The sequence below is a fragment of the Spermophilus citellus genome, assembly GCF_964194105.1.
Source record: "Spermophilus citellus genome assembly, chromosome: 4".
Classification (NCBI taxonomy): Eukaryota; Metazoa; Chordata; class Mammalia; order Rodentia; family Sciuridae; genus Spermophilus; species Spermophilus citellus.
The window spans coordinates 219,334,211-219,361,058 of record NC_138185.1 but is presented as its reverse complement, the minus strand read 5'-3'; the positions used below and the strand labels follow the sequence as shown (position 1 = coordinate 219,361,058).

Here is a 26,848-nt window from a genome sequence, read left to right as displayed (position 1 = left end):
TGTCTCCTCAATTTACCAACTCTTATAAATCTTACTTTATCCTATAGAGAGGTTAAAACAAAATTGAGCACAAAGTCAATCATCAATACATGTGGCAATACAACTAGCACTTCCCACAAAGAAAAGCACACAGAGCATAAGACTGCTAACGGAACAGATAGATACAAGTTATCTTCTATTCCTATTACTTCACTCATAAAATAATCAAATATGAATTTACTTCATAAAAATGGTTCAAGGATCCTAATAAAGATCATTAAGAACTTTTAGATAAGGCCCTTATCTACATTTAAATACTGTATATTAAAGCAAGTCTTCATAATTTAAGCTAAATCTGAATACTACATACACACATATCTGGGGGCAGATACATGTGGATCTGAGTAGCACATAAGACTGCATATTTGGCTGTCTTCTATCCTATAGCCATATATTACATCTCTAATTCTGGGTAACTATTACAAATATATGCATGCAGGCAAAACAGGAAACTGAAGTAAAAAAATACAAAGATAGATCTAATACTGAAAGAATAATCTCTGAAAGACAACAGAGCTACAAAATATTTCTACATAAACAAAAGCAGCATGCTTTAGTCAATTGCAAACTAATGTAAGTTGCATTTTTATCATATTATACAAGTCCACACTACTTTAATTAATGGAATCCTTACTGCTCTGGTTCTTGGCTATTTTATTTTCAAGAGAGAAGCATCTTAAATGAGATTGCTAGAAAGAGTTGGACTAATTCTGAGACTGCTTTTAAGATTTGTGAGTCAAACTATAGCAACTTTCTTCTGTTAAGCGACCCTTATGCCCACCACCACTGATGTGGGAGTGGAGGGGAGCAAACATACAAGATAATGGTAAAAAGAGAGCCAAAGCAAAAGCAAAATGAAGCAAGAGGGAATTAAAACAAGGTTTGAAAGAAAAAAAATAATGACATAAAATACTAACAAATGATTGCAATAATCAAGTACCCAACATATTTAGAATGTTTAAATCTTCTATATATATCAAGCTAAGAAATGAGAATTAAGGGCCAACTATGAGTGTCAACTAAAGCTCACTTTTATCAAAATTATGGAAGATACAAGAAAATTATATAGATTCTTCTACTCCAACTAAACTGATCCCCCAAAAAAGGTATAATAACATTAGCTTTTCTCCTTGCCTTAACCAGTAAAATATCACAAAGAGAATGTAATAATTTAAAAAACGCACATTTAAATTCTAAACACTAAGGGTATACAAATTTAGACAGCTCAGATATTTCTGTAAACCAATTGATTTGAATAATCAACATGTTAAAGACCAAATTTTCCAAGTAACAGAACACTTACATTTGATGGATTTCTTGAACAAAGGAAATAAAAAAAGTGACAAAGCAGACAGGCAAACATAATTCATTGGTGTACTATATAATTTTAAGCTTCCACCCCCAAACAGCTATTTGAAATTCATTTTGTATCACAAGTACTTCTTCTGAATATTATTTTGGGCAAAATAGCCAACTTGATCAAGTGCCAACAAACTGCATCAAAAATGTAGAATGTTAACTAGATAAAAGTGTCAAGAAGAAATATTATTATTACCTTTTTACTTCAAAAAGTAAAACTTCTGCATGGGTTCAAGAGTTCAAAGCAACCATATTTGTTTTCAAATAATACATTTTAAACAGGAGAAACTAAAGTTCTAAAGCTACCTGATCAGGATTCTTGTAGCTCAGAAGAAGATTTGAAGCCTTAATATCTCCATGTACATACTCATGCTCATGAATATATTCCAGAATATCCAGCTATGGAAAATATCATACAAAATAAATTAATGCAGTACCTAACACAACCAGCAGAGGACCAAACTTCAACACACAGTTAATACAGCCTTTGCTTTATTAAAAAAATGATTTTTTTTAAAAAACATGAAGAATGTAGCTCACATACAATTCTTAAGCTTAGCTTCAAGACCGTTTTCCGAGAAAATCTTTTGGCATTTGCTTCATATATTTTCTGAAGGTCACTCCCAAAGCGATCCATTATCATAAACCTGTAACTGAAGTCAAACAAGAAAAGTCAATGAAGAAAATATAACTCAGGAAAACCATACTTTGCACTGAGAACTCTGCTTTCAAAGTAATTTTTTCAAGGAAACATAGAGTAAGACAGTAGTCTAAAAATGAAACAAAGAAATATATACAAACATTTGAAATATTTCTCTCAACCAGAAATCTCAAAAAAAAGTCAGTGCTTTCCTACCTTGCCCTTTACCTGTACAAGGGCTCTCTTCCTGGTCTCAACTAGTTAGAAGAGATAATATTTAATTTAAGATAATTCCCACAAAGAGAATCCACCAGATTCATCTACAGCAAAAATAAAACAAAATAATAAAAGCACTAATTATTCTCATAGTTAGTATTAATTTATGTTCCTAGATAATAGCTTCATTCTTTTGACTATTTTCTCTATTTTAAGATACATTTCAGCAGCACTAATAATCTATATCATAATCATCAACAGATGCTATAATAGATACATAAAATGTCTAAATGGTATAAACGGATGGTACATTAAAAACTTATTGGCTGAGATTTACAGAAGAAGAAATATCCAGGAAAAATATGTCTAATTTCCTACTTGGTAATGGCCCTCAGCACCTGTCCATTTGGTTTAGTCAAGAATTATGTATTGAGCATCCAACAATGTCAGTAGGTAAGAGTGTGTCAGCGAATAAGAAGAATAAGCTGTTATCTCTGCTTTCTGCTTTACATAGCAGCAGACTGATACTCTGTTAGAATGGGTGTGCCTCTCTAATTTAACTACTTCTATGGAGCAATATCAATTAGCTGAAGCCTGACAAAGGGAACAAAGCCCAAAGGGCCCTGCATTTCCCTCCCTTTGAAATAAACACATGCATACCACTACATTCTTGTTTTTAAAGGTGGTTAACAGATCTGTTTGCTTACTAATTTAAATTAGGTAAACAGCTGTTAAGGATTGTTTTTTAAGGAGGTTAAGAGATCTGTTTGTTTACTTTCACCTTTCCTTTTCATTATATTTAATAATTCTGTTCAGGATAATGTCTCTTTAGCATCATTGCCAGAATTCCCATCTCCATCCCAGTGCCGGTGAAGACTAAGATAAAACCAAACTACAGCTTCTATGATAGTCATCACAGTAAACTGCATAAACTGATGCATCAATGAAATTAACTCAACAAGTAATGCTCAATCAAGGACTCGATTTACTTTGAGAGGAAATGGACATATTGATAGACTCCTCCGATTTGAACTGCCTGCAGAACTTGCCTGGACTATATATCAGTTGCATGCATTGTGAAATATCATCTGATGCAGCGAATTGTGGTACTGCTGGCATATCTTTGCTGATGGTGTCACCAGTGATGCAATCTCCTTGCCAGCTCACCCCATGTTAATTGTGGTAATGCTGGCATATCTTTGCTGATGGTGTCACCAGTGACGCAATTTTTCCAAAAGAGCCGTCAATTGGCTTGGTGTCGTGGCATTTCTGTATCTTCCTCCCTTCTACTAGTGATGGTCTAAAATTTGGGGGCCAACAGAGGTGAGGCAAGAACCTCACCCCCCCACTGGCACCAAGGATATTTGGGGGCCAACAGAGGTGAGGCAAGAAACCTCACCCCCCCACTGGTGCATAGGCCTTTCCACAAGCTTGGCTGAATGCTGGACCGGTAGTCAGTGACGGGTTGATCTGATTGCAGTGGATTCAACCTAAGACAGGAGGCTGACGCCTAAAGGTCAGTTTTCCCATGACGGGTAAGAACCATATGTTGAATTGGACAACCTACCAGGCACGGTCCTTAAGCCACATTGCTTGTTGTTTAATTAATCAGAAGGGGGGAGATGCTGAGGGCCATTACCAAGTAGGAAATTTCCTTGCCAGTGTACCCCATGTTAATTTCGCTGTTGACATTGCATGTTAGGTGACCCTGCCCAAGGACGAGGGTGGATCCAGGATTAGGGTGTATCCTGCAGTTTGAGGAAGTATCCCAATCCTTGGGTTTAGGGCGTTCCCGGTTTAAGACAAGTTTAAGGCGTTCCCAGTTTAAGACCTTGGATTTTAGGGAAGTTCGATGTTGAGGATTATTGCTGCTGGAATTAGGGCGTTCCTGCTGCCTAAGCTCCTGTTGAACTCTCGTGAGATTCAGAGAGCATTTTTGGGAAATAAGCCTCGTGGAGTAGGTGATTTGGGTGGCAGGAGAACTGGGATTGCGAGAGAGTGTGTGGAGGCCGGTGTGAGTTCTGGAATAAAGAATTGCTGTTTGAATCTACAAAGCTGTGGTGGCTCGTGATTCTGTGCCCAGCCAAGACTGCGGCAGACAGGAAATGCTCAAAAGAGGGAAAAGAAAAACAAACCATGCAGTTTTTACCTTTTTCCATTTTTATCATGTAGGCCAGATCCCCAATACTTAGGAACACCAAGGTACTTCATTTTATGGGTACGAACCCATTTCTGAACTGTAAGTTAAAACAGAGGCTTGTGATTACAACTACTATACACATAATAATTTTTTTTTAAAAAAAAAATCACTAAAAAAGTAGGATGTACTTACACAAGACTTCATCTTTATTCATAAAAGAAGAAAAGTACAGTATAACCAAAAACAAAAAGTACAAAGCATTTTTATTAGCCTACAAAATTGTTACCTAAATTGCTTTTAAAGTGAAAAACCTGCAAAAAGCAACTGTATTTCAGTTGTATTTCAACTCTGGCTTGTTTCCACAGGACAACATGCCCTCTGGCCCAATCTGTAAGTTTGGTTTTCTTCCCTCAGTCATTAGATCTCTTCCTCAATCAGCAAACACAAATCTAGGAGATACAGTAGCTTGTTGGTAGCTTTTCTTTGTTCCTATTGTAAGTTTTGGATTCTTAGAGGGGAAGAGTTAAGATAGAAGGAAGCAGAGCAGCTGGAAGAAGTTCTGCTCTTGACTCAGACACTCTCTGTTCTATCTCATCAATTATGCAACCCCCCAGGTTATGCTCTACAGAATTTAGAAAAATACTCAAAAAGATTTGGAGATTCTTGAGTCTAACTCACAGATTAGAGTTACTGCTAAATTTTTTAACAATATTCCCTAAATCATACTTTATCTTTATTCTATATATCATCAGTAAAATCTTATAACAAACCTATTAAGAAATCCGAATCATTTCATACAAGTCTCATTTAAATGAAATTTATTTATAAAGCAAAAATTACCAAGGGTCAAAAGATGTAATGCTCTAGTCTTAGCTTACACAAAATAACCTAAAATGGGATTGGTTATTTAAAAAGTATTAATATATGTATATTGTATTTCTTACTTTGCTCTGGTTTAGCAGCTCGCTGGTAAAATTTCAATTCAGTAAAAAGAGGTCCATTGTCACTAGGTTCCTTAAAATATAAGACTTAATTAGTACCAGTACTAGTTAAAATTATTGAGTTATTTACAGTGAACTTTCAACACAGACTAATAAATTAATTTCTTTCAAAACACTGTAATTCTCATACTTAGATTTATAACTGTTTAAAGATTAAGCCCAACTATTTAAGAATCTTTTTGATACTCTCAGAATAGTCCATAACTTATATATCTCTCAAGTTCCATTTTCAAAACCAATAAAATATACAAAACCAGATACACAGCTCAGTCTTTGCAGAAGTTTAAGAAAAACACTTAAACTAATTTTCATCTTTATTAAGCTTTCCCTTAAGCAAAGACCAGCAACCATGTTAACTGTATCACCAAGGGGCTACAAGATATTTCTGAGATTTAATAAAATCTCAATACCTGATTTAACCAATTAATGGCAAACTCCCACTCTTCTGCTGTTTCTCATCACAGTTTGTTCCAGTGTATCAGAACTAGAAGAAACAGACCTTAGCATTCTGGAACTCCAAAGCAAGCGAACACTGTCCACTGAACTGTATACTTTCCTTTCCCATTATTTTCCAAACCAAGGAGCCCTACAACTTATTTCCCATATAATAATTTAATGTCTAAAAGAAAATGGGGCTTAGTGACAATTTTCCACCAACTTACTGAACTGCATACATTTCATATTTTAAGGGACATCAACAAATAAAATTACTATCAAAGAGGCATACATTCACAAAAAGGTATTCTGAACAACAAGAAATAATAGCTGGGAAGGGGTTTTGCCTTGTTAAATAAATATGGAAGGGTGAGAAACAGAATTTTATGGACTTCTTAAATTGTGAATTTTTACTCATTTAGTATTTACTTAGTGTTTTGATATTTTCTTATTTATTATCTATCTTATTTATTGAGAATTGGGGAAAAATTTTAAAGCAGTGAAACCTTCAAATAAGGAAGTAAACATTTCCAAATTAATTTGAGAGTTGCTCTTCTTTAGGAGGTATGAAGAAAATTATTTTGGATGGAATGGCTGCATAGCTGAAGTTCAAGGTTCAACAGAGCAGTAAGAGACCTCATAAATGAGGCCCATCATCTTAACTAAGAGAAAACCTGTGAAAATATATACAACTGGTTTTTTCCCCCCACTCAAAAACCCTCAACTGACACAGAAGTTCATTTTGCTCCATGAGATTTAAATAAAACCACACTTATACATACAGTGTCTTATCCTGGATTTTTGTAATTCAAAAAATATAAATCCCTAGTTAAAGTACTTACAGGAAGACTGCCAATCCAGAGTCAAGCAGTACCAGTTATGAATGAGTATAACAGCAAAGGGGCAACCTGTGTAACACTTGGATCAGGACCTAAAAATAAGCTTTCCTCTTCTGTCAAGGTAAGTATACTTGCCAGCCCAGCCTTGGAAGAGTGGTATACATGTGCTTGGCATGGCATCAACTTCTTAGAAACACATCAACATACTGAACCAATCAACATATTGAAGTTCGAGGATACAATCCCTAAATTGCCTACTCAGCACCTCAAGTTTTTCCATAACCTGTGCCTCCTTCTCTAATGTAATGGTAGCTGGAGGGACATGTATAATGTTGCAAGGCAATGATAGAGTAAGAGTCACAGAATCAGTGTAAGAAAAAAAGAAAAGGAAATAAAGAGAAGGAATTTTGGTTAACTTTTGGAATTGTTCAATAATATAATTCAGGTTTGTAAGGGGTTTTCCTAAGAAAATCCTGGCTTATTACCATTAGTATAAAATTTTTGATTTATTCAGTTTCAACCTATGTCATATCAACTTTAATTTTCAAGTTTTCCTTCAGGCAATAATTTATTAAACTTATAATAATGAGAATCAACCATATAAATCAGGCCATTATAATGAAAGCCCCACTACAATGAAGGCTCTTTGAGCTCATTTCATACTTTTTTCTAATCCAATAAGCTTCCATTATAACAAAATAAAGGAGCTACTTCCTTGGCACTGCATTCTAGCCAAAGCTAGCTATTTCTGTTGGAGAAAATACCTTAACTCATAACTAAATTTTTATTAACATATTTCAAATCTAAAATACTTTGCCAACTCTATAATAGCCAAGATTTAGAAAAGAAATTGGGACTGACATTTTAACTAGAATATCACTAAACGTTTCTTTAAGACTTCTAAGTGTCAAAATGAAGATGACAACAGAAAAAAAATTAAAATGTGATATATTTCAATGGCACCATCTAAAATGAACTGGCTGCCATTTAAAAATGAAGCTGTACAAAGTTTCTTCTTCCTACCAAAAAATTATGACATATGAATTGAAAATTCAGGTCATTTCTCATAACGTCAGCAAGGAAAATCAAAAATCAGTCTGCAAACTTCTTTCTAAGCAACTTTGAAATACAGATTTCTATCAGTTCACACTGGTAAAAGACTGTGATACAATGAACTATTATGTTACATGATCCAAAAACCTAATCTCCGCCTCCAGTTCTGCTACTGGCATGAGTACAAAGGGTGAGTACAATTCAAAAAACTAATTTCTTGTTGTCTTTGTTAGCGAAAAAGAGAATTTCTTTTTTTGCTTTATCCAATTTATTATCAATCTGCCATTTCTCTCTGCCCATTTACTTTCCTGAAACAAAATAGAATATACGTTATCTAGAAGCAAAGAATACAAGCTTCTATCCTTGGTGATTCAACATCACCATGTCACAGCTGTTTTCACAAGTCATGGATGAAGGCCCTAAATACAACAGATCTTCACTGGATAGAAGGGAGAACATTATTTCCAGCATGTGCCTAAACATCTACCTTAAATATATATGTCTTCACTTCACTCCAATAACAAATACGAAAAATGTGTACATTAACTACTTAAGAGTTCTTTTCATGAGCAAATACATCAGCAGTAACAAGTCTTCTACATTAAGGTGGAAACCCACAACAGAAGCACACGGTACCCTACCTGCAAGCCCCTACTTGCCTAGAAAATGATCAAAAAACAAGAATAAAAATGTGTGTGCAAACATGATTACACTTAAAATAATTCAGGTGTTCTGTGTGCCAGATTCTACAGTGGTTCTCAACTTTGATGCACAAAAGAATCACATGGGAGCTTTACTAAAAATACCAATAATCAAACCCTCCAATCAGAGATTCTGATTATACTGTACAACCAGGATTGCAAACCACTGTTTAACATACTATCACATTAAGTCTAACTTCAAGATAAAAATCAATTTCCCTTTATTTCTTAAATGACATTTGTAAGAATTTTCAAGACAAAATACACGCTTTTTTTGGAAATGTGAAAACATTTTGATATATTTTCTTCATATACAGTCATTTTTTAAACAATTTTTATACTATATAGTACATGCAAACAGAGTTTTGTATCCTACTGTTTAGTAATCATTAAATTTTCCCAGTAAGTACTACACATTCTCTAAAAAGATGAACTTTGGGATAGAGTGTGGCTGAGTATTAGAACACTTGCCTGGCATGTAATGACAGTCCTGGGTTCTGCCCTAACATTACCAAAAAAGAACAACAAACAGAAAACATGATCTTTAACAGTCCCTAATATCAGAATGAAAATTTCTCAATAAATATTCTGACTTTAATACTAGAAAGACCTGATACTCATTATATTGTCTATATTTAATGATTCATTTCAACTTTGAATACTATATAAAGCTACAAGAAGGTCAATTATGAATGCGCCTATTTGAAAGAGAAGTGAATGGCATCAAGAAGTTTAGAGTAGGGCTGGGGAAATGGATTCAGTGGTTAAGCACCTCTGGGTTCAATTCCTGGTACACAAAAAAAAAAAAAAAAAAAAAAGTTGAGACTAAATGAACAGAAAGAACTGTTAAAAAGGTGGTAGAAAAATTAAGGTTAAAAATATTTAAAATAAATAAAATAACCTTTTAAAAACTGTATACAAAAAAGAAAGTAAAATAGGGCCCTCATTAGCAAATAACTTAAAATCTAGTTAGGGAAATAAACACATATAAAAATCTAAAAACAACTAGTGGTATAAGAAGGATATCACAAGCTTGGCATGGTTGCACATGATTTGATCCCAGTGGCTAGGGAGGCTGAGATAACAGGATCTCGTTCAAAGCCAGCCTCAGCAAAAGCGAGGTGCTAAGCACCTCAGTGAGATCCTGTCTCTTAATAAAATACAAAATAGGGCTGGGGATGTGGCTCAGTGGTCAGGTGCCCCTGAGTTCAATCCCTAGTCCCCCTTCCACCAAAAAAAGAAGGATATCACAGGTGAAATTGTAAAATAAATGTTAATACAATGAGTGATATAAGAGTTTAAGGGAGTTCTGAAAAATTCAAGTATCAGGAGAAAAAGAAGCAAATAGCTATTACTAAATTTCCCTTTTAAAGGGAAAAAAGAAATCAATAACACTGCTTCAGTTATCAATTCTTTCAGGATTTCAAACTATAACACTGAAAAAGTTATTAAAATATTAAATACAAAAGAAGAATCAACTGAATATTTATTACTGTCCTCATTACAAAGAGAAAGCAATAAGGGTCAATAGAAACAGAACTAAATGAGAAGACAGGAGACGCAAAAAACTAAAATAGGTTTGATAACAGCCTTATAAAGACATGTAATTTGTTCCCCTCCCGTACAAAGAAAATATGTTTTCTAACCATTCTTCCCCTTAACCATATAAATTTAAGAGGGAGTAAAAGAAAAATTACACTGAATAACAATAATATTTATTTTCTGAAGAGCAGGGTATTGGCGATTTAACACAGGGATGCTTTACCTGAGTTACATCCCTACATTCCACATTTTTATTTATTCTCACTAAATTGTTTAGGGCCCTGCTAAATTGCTGAGGCTGGCCCTGAACTTGGAATCCTCCTGCCTCAGCCCCCCAAACCACTGGGATTACAGGCGTGCGCTACCACACCTGACAACTACTGAAATAATTCAAATTATTCATTATAAATATAATTTTTAAGATAAACATAACAAAACCTCATGTAACTGCAGAAGAAAAAAAAACATGTTTATATTCTACTTCCTTCTAAGAGACAGAGACCATTTCACAAATAAACCAGCCAAGAGTGTCCGAGGTAACCAGATCATTTGAACCTCGTGACTATGAGAAGTAATAAGAGGGCTTATTTCTCACAATGAAAACCTTTAGAAGATCCTATAAAGAAATTAATCTTGCCCATAGATTTAATATCTTAATTTGCTGTGTCAAAGACAAATGTAGATAATATTCTGCAATTCCATGCAAATGATCCCATTTAATGTTAAAATTTTTAGTTCCTTGGACTCAGCAGCAAGCTGAATCATTCAAAAAGAAATGTTATTCCAAAGAGAGAAAGAAGAAAACTCTAAAATGAAAGAGCATCAAGAAAGGGGAAATGGTAGGAAAACAAAGCACTGACACTAAACTTTAATCATTTCACGTGTTTCTGGGCACAAGGGGGAAATAAGCAGGACCCAATTAGCCTCCCACTGTAAACAAAAACAAATACAGGAAATCACCAGTTTCAGAAATTAGACAAAGAGTAGTTCAGGACCATGACCTCTAAAAGGCAGAAGTGGAGTATGCTCCATGCCAACCTTAGTTTTTTTTCTTGGAGGAACTTAGAATAAAAAGGAGACCAAAACCCACTCACGTGGTCCTAATTCCCAAGCCCAGCTATGAGATTAGAGAACTCTAAATTTACTCCTTGATCCACTTTGAGTTTTGTGCAGGGTAAGAGACAGGTTCAATTTCATTCTACTAAATATGGAAGAGCAAAAAATAAAATCAATAATCAATAAATGGGGTGGTATCAAACTAAAAGCTTCCGCACAGCAAAGGAACCAATCAAGGACATGAAGAGACGTAAAGAGAGAGCCTACAGAATGGGAGAAAATGTTTACCACCAGCACCTCAAACAGAGCATAATCTCTAGGATATACAAATAACTCAAAAAACTTAACATCAAAAAAAAAAAAAACCCAATCAATAAATGAGCAAAGAAACTGAACAGGCACTTAACAGAAGAAATACAAATGGTCAAAAAAAATATGAAAAAAACGTTCAGCATCTCTAGCAATTAAAGAAATGCAAATCAAAACTACACTGAGGGCTGGGGTTGTGGCTCAGCGGTATAGCACTCGCCTAGCATGTGTGGGGCGCTGGGTTCGATCCTCAGCACCACATAAAAATAAAGGTATTGTGTCCAACTACAACTAAAACAAAACATTAAAAAAAAAAAACTACACTGAGATTCCATCTGACCCCAGTCAGAAAGACAATTATCAAGAATACAAGTAACAATAAACATTGGGAGAATGTGGGGGGAAAGGATACTAATTTGCTGATGGGAATGCAAAATGGTTCAACCACTCTGGAAAGCAGTTTGGAAATTACTCAGAAATCTTGGAATGGAACCACCATTTGACCCAGTTGTTCCACTCCTCGGTATATAACCAAAGAACTTAAAATCCACTTACTACAATGGTGCAGCCTCATCAGTGTTTATAGCAGCTCAATTCACAATAGCCAAGCTATGGAACCAATATATATACAGAATGCAATATTACTCAGCCATAAAGAAGAATGAAATGATGGCATTTGCCAGTAAATGGATGGAACTGGAGACTATCATGCTAAGTGAAATAAGCCAATCCCCCCAATCCAAAGGACAAATGTTCTCTTTGCTATGTAGATGCTAACCCACAATAAGGGAGGGGAAGATTAGCCATTCATTGGACCAAACAAAGAGGAATGAAGAGAAGGAAGGAGGCATGACAACAGGAAAGACAGTAGAATGAATTAAACATATCTTTCATATCCTCATATATAAATACATGACCAAAGTAAATCCACATCATGTTCAACCAGAATAATGTGATCCTAACTGGAACAAGTTATGCTTATTCTCTGTATGTATAACACTTCAAAATATACTGTCACTAAAAAAAATTATAAAAAAAAGAGAAAATTCTAAATTTAGAAATACTGGGGGGGGGAATTTAAAGACTAGTATCTCTTATGAAAAAAGACACAAAAATCCTTAACAAAATATTATCAAAGCAATTTCAGCAATAGGTAAAAAGCATAATACAATTTGACTGGGCAGGGTATGTGTTAAAAATGCAAAGTTAATTTTACACTCAATTATCATCAATGTAATTGCCACATTAACAGAATAAAGGAGAAAATTGTATGATCCATCTCAAAAGATGCAAAAAAGCAATCAGAAAATGAACGAGCAAACTGGGGGAAAATATTTACAAAACATATATCTACAGGACTTATATCTAGAATAACTTTCTTTTTATTCAATTAAAAAATAGCAAAAACAACCCAGCTACTAAAAAAAATGTAAAAGCAGCATGGGAAAAGAGTGGAGAAAGCACTCCATACACAAAAAATACATATGGATGGCTATTAAGTAAAATGAAAAGTCCTCAACAATATTAGTCATGAAGTAAATGCAAATTGAAGCCAAAATGAGACATGGATGCACATCCACTATAATGGCTAAAACCCAAGCCAACCTGACAAGGACAATACTAAACTAGAGAGAATGAACAATCAGAATCCTCATGCATTACTGATAGATGTGCAAAATGGCACAATCACTTTGGAAATCTGTCAAATACTGTTATAAATCTGAACATGTGATCCCTATAAACCAGTAATTCAAATTCTAAGAATTTATACAAGAGAAATAAAACTATATCCATAAAAACACTTGTACAAGTGTATTTATAGAAGCTTATTCATAGTAACCCAAAGCTGAAATCAACCCAATTGTGTATCAACAAAAAAATAAAAGGGAATGAATGACTGATACACCAACAATATGTGTGACCTTTAAAATATTATATTAAGCACAAGCGGTATATTGCATAATTCCATTTATGTAACATTCAGAATAGGAATAACTAAACCATGGCAAAAAATCTCAGACAAGTCCTTGCCTCAAAGAGTTTTGGGAAGTAGAGATTTAACTGGCAAAGGACATGAGGAATCTTTTTGCAGGGGTGGACATGTTAACAAGATTAAAAAATTATAACTCAATTAAAAATATATATAAAAAAATCACTTAAACAATTCTGTTCTGTTGGGAAAACATATAACTGAAGCAGCACCCCAGAGAAATACCCCAACATGGCATCTAACGACCCTCTTTCTCCTCTTTCTTTCTTTCACTGGCGCAAAACGTTCCCAACGGCGCCAATGTTCAAACCCTGCTAGTGGGACGCCTTAGCCCCAATTAGAATTAACTTCTTGGGCTCCGGAACTGACATATGGAAGAGCTTGCCAATAAAGGGGCGACCTGTTATCTACCTCAGCCCTGCGACCTCTCCTTAGACCTATATAAACACACAGCCTTTTGTAATAAAGTGGAACCTCTTTGGTGATCTGTGTCGTGTGGTGCAGCGTCTTCCAGTCTTACAGTGGTGCCGAAACCCAGGAGACGGTGTGCTCGACAAACCGAACCCCGTCTCTGCCACCACCGTCACCAACAACACATTTTGCCCTTGTCTGTCTTTTTGGGCACGGGCTTCCTGCACTCACCACTGATTGGGTCTAGGTAAGGTTCCCCCTCCCCTGGCTCCCCAACTCCCTTCAGGTTAGCACTCTCCTGACGCCCAGTAGGGAGGAGGGAATGCACTCCACTGAGACCTTCACTGGTCGCAGTGGACCCTCTGGCGACCCGCTTCCCTTTGGGGTGTGAGGCTTCTCGGTTTACACGAGAGGCTCCCTGGTCTTTTCCTCCCCCCGCCAGAGCAGTGTTCGGCCCGGAGCTGAACTTCTGCTGGGGCTCTGTCTTTCCTTCCTTGACTTTTTCTCGTTTCGGTGAAAAAATTTTCCTGACGTCAGGTGGCTTGCAGCCTGGACCTTACAGGGTCACACAGACTGCACTTCGTGAGTGACGACCGAGCTGTGCCCTCTGTGCCTACTGGCAGAGGACTGGTCACTTTGGGGACGCCCACGTGATCCTCCATCTGCTCTACGCTTGGAGGAAGCTCCTACGGCCTAGGTTAATTCTTTTTCTCCCTCTGCTGTCCCTTCCTCCACTCTCTAACTATGGGAGCCTCCCCATCTATACCAGAAACCTCACCACTCAAGTGTCTCCTTAAGAATTTGTCTACTCTCTCTCTCCCCCCGGACCTCAAGCCCAAAATTCTTATCAGATTCTGTATCCAAGATTGGCCCACATATCTGCTAGATAATGACAATCATTGGCCTCCAGAAGGCTCGTTAGATCCAAATTTCCTCCAGGACCTTTTAATTATTGCCGGCGCCTGAAAGGGTAGAAAGAGTTCCCAGGCTTCCCCGTCCTGCCTTCTGCTCTCTGTTCCCAACCTTCCCCTCTGCGCCCTGCCTGCATACTTCCCCTCCTCTTCCTCTGCGTCCCCTCCCTCTCCCTGTTGCAGCCGCCACCGCTGCCCTGCCTGCGCACTTCCCCCTCTTTTTCCTCCCGTCCGCGTCCCCTCCCTGCAGCCATGGCCTTGTCTGAGCGCTTCTAGTCTGCCTGGCCACAAGACTCTCTCGCGCTGGTGCTCCACCTTCCCGGTGCAGCGGGCGAAATGGGCCAGCAGTGCGCCCTCGGCGGCTTGGAGAGGCCTCGGAATCCCACCTCAGCCGGCGGGCAAGCCTTCACCTTCATTGCGGCACAGCAGCTTTTGCATGAGCCCCTGACTTGCGCGTCTCCCTTTTGCTGCCAGGTTCCAACAGGCAGGCAGGATGGGTCCCACCTGGCTGCAATGGGCGGGATCTCCATATCTCTCCAAGCCTCTCCCCCTCCCCCCACTCTGCTCACTTCTTCTACTGATAAACCCATTCCCCCCCTACTCATGCCTCTCTTCTCCTGTCACTGCTTCACTGATCCCTCTTATCAGATAACTCACAGTTCCTTTGTTCTGTCAGGGAAGTAGCTGGTGCTGAAGGGATAGTCCGAGTGCAGGTCCCATAACTGAACCTACCTGGGACTGCATGCAAGCAGTTTCTAATAAGGTAGTTAACTTTGATAAACTGAAGGACATTACCCAGAACCCTGATGAAAATCCATCCTTATTTCTCAACCGCCTTACAGAGGCCCTAACCAAATACATTAAGCTAGATCTTGAGTCTCCCATCAGGGCTACAGTGTTAGCAACCCATTTCATTACTCAATTGGCTCGTGATATTAGAAAAAAGCTCAAATGAGCTGAGGAGGACTATCAGACCCCTATCTGAGATCTGGTGAAAATGGCTTTTAAAGCAGGCTCCATTGCAGAAAAGAAGGTAACACCCCAAACAGCCCTTGACAGTAGCCCTGAGGCCTACATCTCCAGCAAAAGTTTCAGAGGGGAACCAGCATTCCTCTCCACCAGAGGCTTGCCTCAAATATGGATGGGAAGATCACTGGGCTCGCCAATGCTCAAACCCACGGCCTCCTTCCAGGTCATACCCCACCTGTAAGCAGACAGGACATTGGAAGATTGCCTCTGGCTGGCCTTCCTCGGCGCCTCTACGCAGGGGGTATGATTAGTCAGGCAGTCCCCTCTCCTGAACTTTTGGGGTTTGCAGAAGACTGAAGAAGCCCAGATTCAAAGACCCCCTCAGCCCTCTCCGAGCCCAGGGTAATGCTCCAGGCAGCGGGTAAGTCCATAACCTTCCTTATGGACATGGGGGCTACCTATTCTGTCTTGCCTGCCCATTCTAGGCCTCTGTTTCCTTCCCAGGTCTCAGTTATGGGGATTGATAACAAACCCTTCTCCCCAAACAGAACTGTAAAGCTGGCCTGTGCCCTGGAGGGACACCCATTCACTCACTATTCTGGTCATTTCATCCTGTCAGTTCCTCTCCTAGGCAGAGATGTTCTCCAATTATTAGGAGCCACCCTCCAATTACACCCCAAGAATACTACCACCCATCTCCTTTGGCCTTTAACTCTTACCCTCTCTAATGACCTGACAGTACCTACTGTGCCAATGCCCCCTGATCCCTAGGTCTGAGACATCTCCATGCTGGTTATTGCCTCCCACCACAAGCCAGTCCATACCCAGCTGAAACACCAAACTAAACTTGCTTGTGTTCCCAATTTCCTATCTCCAAAACCCATAGGGAGGGATTTAAGCCCATTATACACCAGTTGCTGGCTCAGGGACTCCTTATTCCTACTGACTCCCCCTGCAACACCCCCATACTGCTGGTGCGCAAACCCTCTGGAACCTATCGCTTAGTCCAGGAACTCCGCCTAATTAATGAGACAGTTATTCCTATCCACTCGGTTTCCAACCCTCATGCTTTTCTTTCTCATATCCCCCTTTGACCATTCACTTTACTGTCCTGGATCTTAAAGCTGGCTTCTTTACAGTGCCTCTGCATCCTGACTCTTATTACCTCTTTGCCTTCACATGGGAAGACCTTATATTCTTTAGGTTTCAACAGCTGACATGGACAGGCCTACCCCAAGGCTTCAGGGACAGTCCGTATCACTTTGGTCAGGCCTTGACACAGGATTTAACTGTTTGTAATTTGGGGATAGCACTCTCTTACAGTTGGATAGAAGCCTTCCCTCCTGCAGGAAAACTGCTGACACCATCAGAAAATGCTGACACTGTCGCCTCCATCCTCATTGAGCAGGTCATTCCTAGGTTTGAACTTCCTGCCTCCATCCAGTCAGACAACGGTCCAGCCTTCACTTCTCAGATTGTTTAACTAGTTTCCAAAGGCCTTAACAGCACTTGGAGGCCCCACATCCCCCACTGACCCCAATCCTTGGGTAAGGTTGAGAGGCCTAATGGCATTCTCAAGGATAATCTCACTAAACTTGCTTGAACTCAGACTGTCCTGGCCCAATCTTTTGCCATTGGCCCTCACCCAAATTCGGGCAACCCCTAGAGCCCCCTCAGGCCTTAGCCCCTTTGAACTGTTCTATGGATGCCTTTCTTAATCAACTAAAACTTTCCTGTCACTCCTCCTCCCCTTGTGTCCCACCTGCCCTATCTCATGCTTCTATACAAACTCCTAAGAGAACACGCACACTGGTGTCTTCCTGCACCATCTGTTACTTCTGTTCCAGCACAATCGGGAATTAAATCGGACCCTCTTCAACCGGGTAATGCAGTCTTACTTCGAGAGCTACATTCTCAGACTTTGAAACCTCACCGGACAGGACCCCATATAGTCATATTTCCACCATGCTGGGGCCCACCAAACCCAAAGTTTCTCGCCAGCCCTCTCCTATTACTAATCATTAATCTCTCTCAAGCTTCTATCCCAACCCACAGATGGCGCCTCTACATCCAAGCGACATGGCAACAGAATGGCACCATCCGCTCTCAGTCTATGGGCCAAGGCGATTGGCCTTTCACTGGCTGTAATCGGGCCCTTAATGTTACTGGATTCAACTGGGCCACCTCATCCCATTTATGTTCAGCAATGCTATGCTTCATAGCAGATCAAACTGAGGAGTCCTGTTGAAGCCATATCACCAAGAGGCCGCCCCACCTGCTGATGACAAGACTACCCCAGAGGAGCCTTAAGAGTCACTTCTAGACCTCCCCTTTACTCCTGCTCTCCACATCCTAACTATCCTCTAAAGCTTTGCCTGTCTCGTGTAACCGCCCATACTCCACCATGATACTTGGAGATTCAAAGTCAGAGAGACATATGTCCTTGTTACACTCGTCTAGTTTCTTCAGTCGATTGCGCCCCTATGGGATGTAATGCATCCATCTTCCTTCCCCTCTCCTCCCAGAATTCTGAACTTTTAAAAATAGCCACTAGGCCTTACCTTTGCTTCTTATATGATCAGACAGAGGATTACTGCAAATGGTGGCCCGAAACCTATGGGGGATGCCCCTACTGGTCATGTAACGTTCATAACCCACATGCATGCATCGGGGATTCCTGCGTTGGAAATTTGAGATCGATTGGGGGGGGGGGGGGGCTATCAATTGGCTATCACTGACCCTAACCATCCACGTTGGACCTCTAGGGTAAATGCTTCCTTCTACTGTGACATATCCTCTCCCACCCACTGTGGCTCCATCTCCATCTCCCAAGAGCTTCAACCCTCCCAGCCCTCAGTAGCTATAATCTCTACTGACATAAAGCATTCCAAACAGCAGTTGTTAGACTCCATACAGGATCCATATGAGCCTAATGTCGGGAGTCCACCACAGTATTCATGGCTACGACTACTTACTAAAATTGTAACCTTCTTAAATCTAACCCTCCCCGCCATCACACCAACTGATTGCTACTTATGCGCCTCTCTGACTCGACCTTTGCTTGCAGCAGTTCCCTTGAACTTCTAGGCTTTTGACCTCTCAAATTTCTCCACTCCATCTGCCCGCCGTTCTCTTGGAACCCTTTCACCCGACACTCCATTATGGGAGCCTGAGGAGTCTCACCATACTGTGATTCCCCGGCGCTACCTCCTGGGCTTGGGTGTCTCCCAGTCAAAGTTTTGCCACTCTAACATCACCTTTAACTTCGCCCTCTATGCACCACCTGGCTCATTCTTCTGGTGTAATGGTTCTCTCATCACTATCTTATTCACCAACACCTCTACCCCATGTATACTGGTGACGCTTGTCCCACAATTGACTCTCTATACCCCAGCTGAAGTGCAGGCCCTCTTGTCTCCCTCAGTGCAGAACAAGCGGGCTGCTTCCCTTCCAATACTGGTGGGTCTCTCACCGGCTGTATCTGAGGCGGAGTTCTAGGACACTCCTTATGGGCTGTACAGGACATAAGTTCTAAACTTCAACAAGCGCTCACTTCTACGGCAGAATCTCTAGCATCTTTACAAAGGCAGGTCACATCCTTGGCTCAAGTTACTCTTCAAAATCGACAAGCTTACTTACAGCCGAAAAAGGTGGAACCTGTCTTTTCTTGAGGGAAGAATGCTGTTACTACATCAATGAATCAGGCCTTGTGGAAACTAATGTAGTCAAGCTCACCGACTTGGCTACCTCTTTGAAAAATCCACCAAACCAAAACCCATTTGCCACCTTCTTTTTAGCCCACTTCCAATCGTGGCTATTGCCTCTTTTAGGGCCCATATGTCTTCTTTTCCTGATGTGTCTGTTCCTGCCCTGTCTGCTTCACTTCCTACAGGGCCAATTACGGAAGACCTCTAACCAAACTTTCAACCAGCTTCTGCTTAGGTACTATCAGCCTCTGACCAATGAAGCCCCAACATCTTCAAGAGAACAGCTCACTCATTGCTGAAGCTCACTACCAGGCGCGATGGAATGCAATGGACATCGGACAGTGGGAGACAACGAGCCCGGAGAACCTCTTAATCTGCCATCCTGGATTCTTGAGCCTTCATGTCCTTTTAAGCCTCCTCATAGCCCTTGGCATCTTCTCTGTCAGTCCCCCGACATGGAACTTCTGCCAAAAACTGACGTTTGCTTTAATTTTTTATCTTCATCCTGCTTTTGTTTGCTCTGATCTTCTTCAGGTGCTGGTGACGCCATGTCAAGGCAACGCTTCCAATATTTCCTAGAGTCTCTGTTACAGGACCAGTGGCTGATACCAACAATCTCCTCCATCCAGGACTGGTTCGATGCCATCCACGACTTGTGGTTTCAGGGAACTTTCATAAACTTCACCCCTACGGAAGTAGCTGTCTATAGCCACTGGGTTTTATTTCTGGTTGCCATGATATCCCCAGACCTCCCCCCCCAACATTCCTCCACTTCCCCTTCTAGGCCCTACGCCGCCCCCGCACAGCCAGAAGCAGCCAGATCTAACGACGCCCCAATTCCTAAGAAAACAAAAAGGGAGGAATGTTGGGAAAACATATAACGGCAGCAGCACCCCAGAGAAATACCCCAACATGGCATCTAACGACCCTCTTTCTCCTCTTTCTTTCACTGGCGCAAAACGTTCCCAACGGCGCCAATGTTCAAACCCTGCTAGTGGGACGCCTTAGCCCCAATTAGAATTAACTTCTTGGGCTCCGGAACTGACATATGGAAGAGCTTGCCAATAAAGGGGCGACCTGTTATCTACCTCAGCCCTGCGACCTCTCCTTAGACCTATATAAACACACAGCCTTTTGTAATAAAGTGGAACCTCTTTGGTGATCTGTGTTGTGTGGTGCGGCGTCTTCCAGTCTTACACGTTCCAAAAAAGCTGGGTGAAACAAAAACTGAGTGAAACAAAAACGAAAAACTTTCAAGTAATTCTAACTCATGAGTTATGAAGCCTTTAGGAAAAACAGGGAGTTATATATTAATTTCCCCAAATAACACATTCTGCTGACTCTTATATTTAACAAAAAGATGTTTTTCACATGTATTAAAGAACTCTGGGGGTCAGGCACAGAAGCTGAGGTTCCTGGAGGCTCCAGAGGCTGAGGCCCTATGCAACTCAGTAAAACCCTGTCTCTAAATAAAATACAAAACAGGGATGGGGATGTGTGTGGCTCAGTGGTCGAGTGCCCCCGAGTTCAACTGCTGGTACCAAAGAAAAAACAAACACCCTGGGGGAGGGGACAAACACTGGTAAGTAAAAAGGTGGATAATTGATTTAAAAAAAAAAAAGTCATCTTTTTAGTTCATAAATTTGTAAATTGACCTGGTTATTCATAGTGTGCTTATTATGTAAGATGAGATGTTGTCAATCCTTACACACTAATTTTGACATTAGCATATCAGAGAAAGGCCAACAATCATAAATAATTTAATTTACTGAGCTGAACAAGGAAGGGAAGAAAATCAGGAATAAGTCAAAAGAAAAAAATATTAACCAAGTGGAAGTCCAGAAATAAATGCAAAATATAATAAAATTACATTAAATCAGTAATGTAAATATTAAACGCATCTCACCTAATCCAAAGATAAAATGAAAAGACTGAGCTGAATATTTTTACTCCACAGCTGCATATTTCTACACTTTTATTCACTTAACCCCAAATACCAATACCACTCTAATTCAAAACAGGCCAGAAGGACTTCTTGAGCACAAATTACTTCAAATTGTAAAGCTTCTTTTGTTTCTCATAAAACATTTACAAAACATTATTTAAAATGTAATACATTACGGTTTAATTAATTATACTTATCAAAAAGGATGTTTTACAAAATAATTATTATGTTAACTTCAGTTAAGCAAAGAAAAATATTAGCTAAAACATTTTCTTACCACTTTCACCACACAGGGTGCATCACTGCCAACCGATTTTGAAGAATTTCTATCAGCTGTTTAAAAAAATTAAATAATATCAGAACAAGTAACATTATTATAAATATTATACCAATATTTAGATCTATATATCTGTAACCCCTTGATAGAGTAAGTTTCAGTTCCCAAATATGTGTTTCAGGATATTATCACAGCACATTTCGTCAATTTTAGGACTGTTCCATGTTTTAACATGTCTGAAACTAGAACACATCTTACAAACTCTGGTTTCTAGAATTTGATCAATTTAATTGCAGGAAACTCCAAGTTTACGTTAAATATTTCTTTAACTCAAAAGTATTCATGGCCTTTGACATTCTGACATGCATTGTGAATTCCCTGAAGAATAACTTATATAATTTTTAAACTTTAATAAACTATGAAATCTGTTTATAAGGAACATCTGAAAGATATGAAAATAGGGAACTGAAGTTCAAAAACTCCTAATTTGGGAAAAACTCATCCAGATCAATACTTAAGGACGTACCGGAACTTTTAACTGCCATTCAAAATAATTTTAACATAACTGTCTTTTTATTTAATGCAAATAAAGAAGCACTGTTTTCTTAGAATACTGAGATAAGCATATAACATTGCCCATATTCTCACTATTTACCAAATACCTCTTAAATGCCAGTTTCTAGAAAATAGGGATTTAGAAAAGATTCTGATAACAAATAAGTATGTTTGATGGCAGTAGGTACCAGGGGAAAAATTAAGCCAGCAACGAAGGGAGGCAGAGTTACAGTGTAGAAGAGACCTTGTGGACAGCACTACTCAAGCACTGGTCTCAAGGGATCCAGGGAGTGAGCCTAGAGTACAGAGGGAAATGAACTCTAGGCAGACCAGCACAAAGGACTAGATGTGGGAGCATGCTGGACAAGTTTGTAACTGGGAGAGAAGAAATAAGGAGGTTAGAAAAGTGACAGGAGACATCAGAAAAGCAGCAGGGTTTAACAGGTAACATCAAGGTTTTGAGAAGGGGACTGGCAAGATCAGACTCATTTTGGTGAACAGGGGGCAAAAGCAGATCTGGCAGATCAATGAGCAAGAAGTAATAGTACTCCAAGGGAGAAAAGAGTGACCTTGAACCAGTGTGAAAAACAAGAGAAGGTATTGATAATTGGTCAGACTGACCACACATTCAAAAGAGAGCCAACAGGATTCATTGATGGACTGAAGGAAAAGGTTTAAGAGAGAAAAATGGAGGTATAGATGCCTCCATGATTTTGGCCTAAGCAACTAGAAAGAGGAAGTCGCTAATATGGAAAAAACTGCAGAAGAAACTCATTCTTTGGAGTATCTTAAGTTGCAAATGTTTATTAAACATCCAAATTCAGATAGACGTTAAAAGGCAGTTGGATATTTAAATCTTGAGTTCAGTAGAACAGCCTAAGTAGGGAAAATATATTTGAGAGTCATCAACACAGATACACTATTTATTTAAAGCTCTGAGACTGGAAGAGATCCCCTAGGGAATGAGTGTAGAAAGAGGAAAGAAGGAATTCTAGGACTGAACCCTAAGGCACTCTCACATTAGAAGCTGATGAGATGAAGAGGAACAGGCAATGGAAACCAAGAAACTACAAATCAGCTGGAAAGCAGCAGTGTTTAGAAGGGCTGCAGCTAAAATACTTCAGACTAAAGAAAGACCAACTGACAAAAATGGCTAATATGGGCAGATGAAGAGGTTGAGCTCCTTGAGGAACAGTCCCAGGGAATGTCACTTGGATATTAAATTAGTAATAAAGCAGGTTCAGATTTTTTAACAGAATATTAAAATGAAGATAGCATCCCAATAATACTAGATAATTCAGATGAGGAAAGGTGGGAAGGAAAGCAAGCACAATATTCACTCAAACAGTACGAAGTGCAAAATATGCCAGGCACAAGGAAAATAAGAGCTGTCCTCGTCAAGAAGTACCTGTTTATTCTGGAATTTAAAAAAGTAATTTCAAGGCATGTGGAAACTATTAAGCAAGGGTAAACACAAGGGAAACATAAACATATAGTACCTGTTCTACACTTAGCTCTGAGGAGCAAGGAGCATCATATAAAGTTTTCAATGAGATATGTGCATTTCCATGTTTCTCTGAAGCATTATATACAGTTGCCAAGACATAGAAACAACCTAAATGTCCATCAAGGGGAAGAATAGATAAATATGTGGCATATAACAGATAACAGTGTTATGGTTTGGATTTTTAAGTGTCCCCAAGGGCTTGGTCACTAGCTGATGGGGCTTATTAGGAGCTAGTGGAACCTCTCAGGAGGTGGGTCCTAGTGGAGGAAATGGGTTATCCAGCACATGTCCTTAAAGGAGCTATTGGGACCCTGGTCCTGTCCTCTCTCTGCTTTCTTTCCATCATGAGGTGAGCAGCTTGGCCCTGCCACATGCTCCATGCCATGACATTATCACATTGGCAATTTTATTTTAACTATATGTTGAAATGATTTATGTTGGATGTATTGGTTAAACAAAATAAATCAGTACATTAAAAAAAAAGGCAGCAGCAGCATATTCACAGATGAGAGACAAAGGGCAGACTGATGGCTGAAGCATAGATTTAAGGAAACAAAAGGGGTAAAAACAAACATATATAGGGTCCTGTATGCCATTCTTATTAAAAAAAAAAAAAAAAAAGCCTGGCTCTTTAAGGGCACTGGAGATCACTAAAGAGATTTAAACAGAATGATCAAATGATCTGATTGGCATATTAGGCCACTCAGGCCACACTGTGAACAATGGGATGCAAGGAGGCCAGGACTAGATGACAAGAAAGAATCTCCGTGTCAGTGTGAGTCCAGAACAGACAAGATAATGGCCTAACCTAGGGTACTGGCAGGAAAGAAGGAGAGAAACAGATGGATTTGAGAAGTCACAGTTAAAGCAATAGGAATAGATAAGGTACTAGAAAAATTAATGAGGGAATATGCAAGAACATCTTCCCAGTATCTAGCTTAACAGATTTCATTTATTCAGATAATCCTCTCCTAATCATGATATGATCAGAAAATAAAATATGATATAAATTTAAGACATGTCTATGGGACATCCATCTAGGGACTTGTTGTAGGCCACTGGCCATGGGCCTGAATATAGGAGATCAAGACCTAGGTTATAGATGAAATATATGGAAATCAAAAATAAAGAGAAGTAACAAAAGCCATGAAATCTAATAAGATCAGTCTGAGAGAATACACAGAGGGATAAGTGAGACAAGGAAGGAGAGCTGAAGAACATGAGTACTTAAAAAGAAGACAAAGCACAGCCAGAAGAAGAAAACAAGGGGGGAAGGTATAGTGTACCATGAAGACAATGGAAGCATTTTTTTTTGGGGGGGGGGGATATACAGTATTGAATGCTACAGGGGAAAAAAAATGAAATTTCCAAGGCAATCTATTAATTTCATGAATAGACACTGAAAATGATCTTGAATATGGTGTTTCAATGTATAAGTGGGTACAAAGAGATGAACTAGAGGCAGCCATATTCAAGCAAATTTATTCTTTTTAAATTAGTCAACCCAGGTTTACAAAAGCAAAGTTTTACCACACAGTGATATAAAACCATTGATGTTAAAAAATAACACTAGATAGCACCCATTAATAATTCATACAAACAAAACATTTAACACACATGCAGAGCAAGTCTCAAATTTGCAAAAGGTTATAAAATAAAGCAAGTTAATAGAAAAAAGGTCTACTTGTTTAGAGACAAGTTGCCATTAACAAGTCAAAAATCCACATATCCTGCAGTAGAGACAACTTACATATAACCTACCCATTTCTCCTAAACCACCTGGCTAATATGTAGCTGCTACTTCTTCAGAGTTTATGAAGATTTTCCCCTGAAGTCAAATACAGCCTAATTCAGTGGAATGGGTATGACTCTAAACAAGATCAAGGAATCAATACCTATTTTCCCAAAGACAAGTTTCCCCTACCTATATGAATCTTATACAATGTATAAGATACAGAAAAACACCAATTTTGAAGCTACGTTTTATGAAGACAGGCCAAGAGACTGCAGCTGACCAACTGCAGGACACTGATGGCAGAGGAAGTTAAGGTAGGACCTCTCTTGAGTAAGAGCAGCTGCTATTTTACCTGTGCTGTGGTTCTCAAACTTTAAACACACTGCTGGGCCCTCTCCTACAGTGTTGAATGCACAGGTCTGGAGTAGGGCCTAAGAATTTGCAGTTCTAACAAGTTTCCAGGTGATTCTCATCTATGCTACACTATTAGCTTGAAAGAAAAATAAAAAGGTTCCATGGCTAAAAGTACAATTTCATAAACTTCCATGGAGAAATTAACAAACAGTTAAATAACTAAATTGAGATGAGGTGGGATAACAACAACAAATGAAAAATTTAAAGAGAAATATCAAAAGCTAATACAAAATGCTTTGTTAATACAACCCCTACTAATATTCTTGGTGAAGCAGAAAGCTTTACAAATACTCAGGTAAAATATTTTTTAAATCAATAATTTAACCTACAGAATTTCTAGGTTCTAAATGTATCTCCAAAAATTTCAATGAAAGTACGTTAATTAGTGGTACATTTGATCAAGCCCAATATGCAGTTTCCAGGTCATTCTCCTAATTCCATTACACTGATTATTTGGGTTGTGCAGGTGTGGAAAAATCCACACCTGTAAAAGACATGTAAAATTTGTCAAAGAGAGAATAAATTCTACTTGGGTAGAAATGGGGGAGAAAAGAAGTATATAGCTTTGAGTCTCAAGACATTAAAATTGTATAAAATACCTTAAAAATCAAAGCCATAGTGCACACTAGTGATAGTATGACATATATTTTATCCTCTTTTTCCACTGTGATTAAATGAGCAATCTTCTAGTGTCAGAGATGCATTTTTGCTTAATCATACAATATTAAGTTGACTGCAGATTATTAGGAACATCCAATAATAGCTCATAAATGAGAAACCATTTTGATAAGAAAGCACATAAATCTTTGGATTGATGATTAGAAGTAGTCATACACTTACCAAGATATATACAGCCAAAGCCACCTTGGCCAATGGGTAATCCTAGTTTCCATTCCTTTTTTGACATGTCAGTTATTATCTCCCCAGCTGCAAATTGTTCTGCAAGACGTCTCTTTGCAGGGCCCTGTCTTACAGCCTGAGCTGCTTTCACACGAGGCATTTTTCACTGTAAGACAGAACAAAGCAACACTCATAATTATAATCTCAGTAGTGTTCAAAACATTTTTCCTAAAGGAAAGCTTCTGTGCAGAGAGGTT

General features: G+C 39.0%; 1 protein-coding gene across 6 annotated transcripts in view; it reads right to left on the bottom strand.

The window, feature by feature from the left end:
- Nucleotides 1–26,848, bottom strand: part of VRK1 (VRK serine/threonine kinase 1) — an 86,001-nt gene that overhangs the window by 24,245 nt on the left and 34,908 nt on the right. For all 6 annotated transcript variants that reach the window (XM_081292235.1, XM_081292233.1, XM_081292232.1 and 3 more), the window contains 6 exons: nt 26,592–26,757; nt 21,541–21,596; nt 5,339–5,408; nt 4,404–4,491; nt 1,943–2,051; nt 1,705–1,797 (listed from right to left, as the gene is read on the bottom strand). In XM_081292235.1, coding sequence (XP_081148361.1) covers nt 1,705–1,797; nt 1,943–2,051; nt 4,404–4,491; nt 5,339–5,408; nt 21,541–21,596; nt 26,592–26,751 — 576 coding nt within the window. In that variant the 5' untranslated portion in view covers nt 26,752–26,757. The remainder of the gene's footprint in view (nt 1–1,704; nt 1,798–1,942; nt 2,052–4,403; nt 4,492–5,338; nt 5,409–21,540; nt 21,597–26,591; nt 26,758–26,848) is intronic.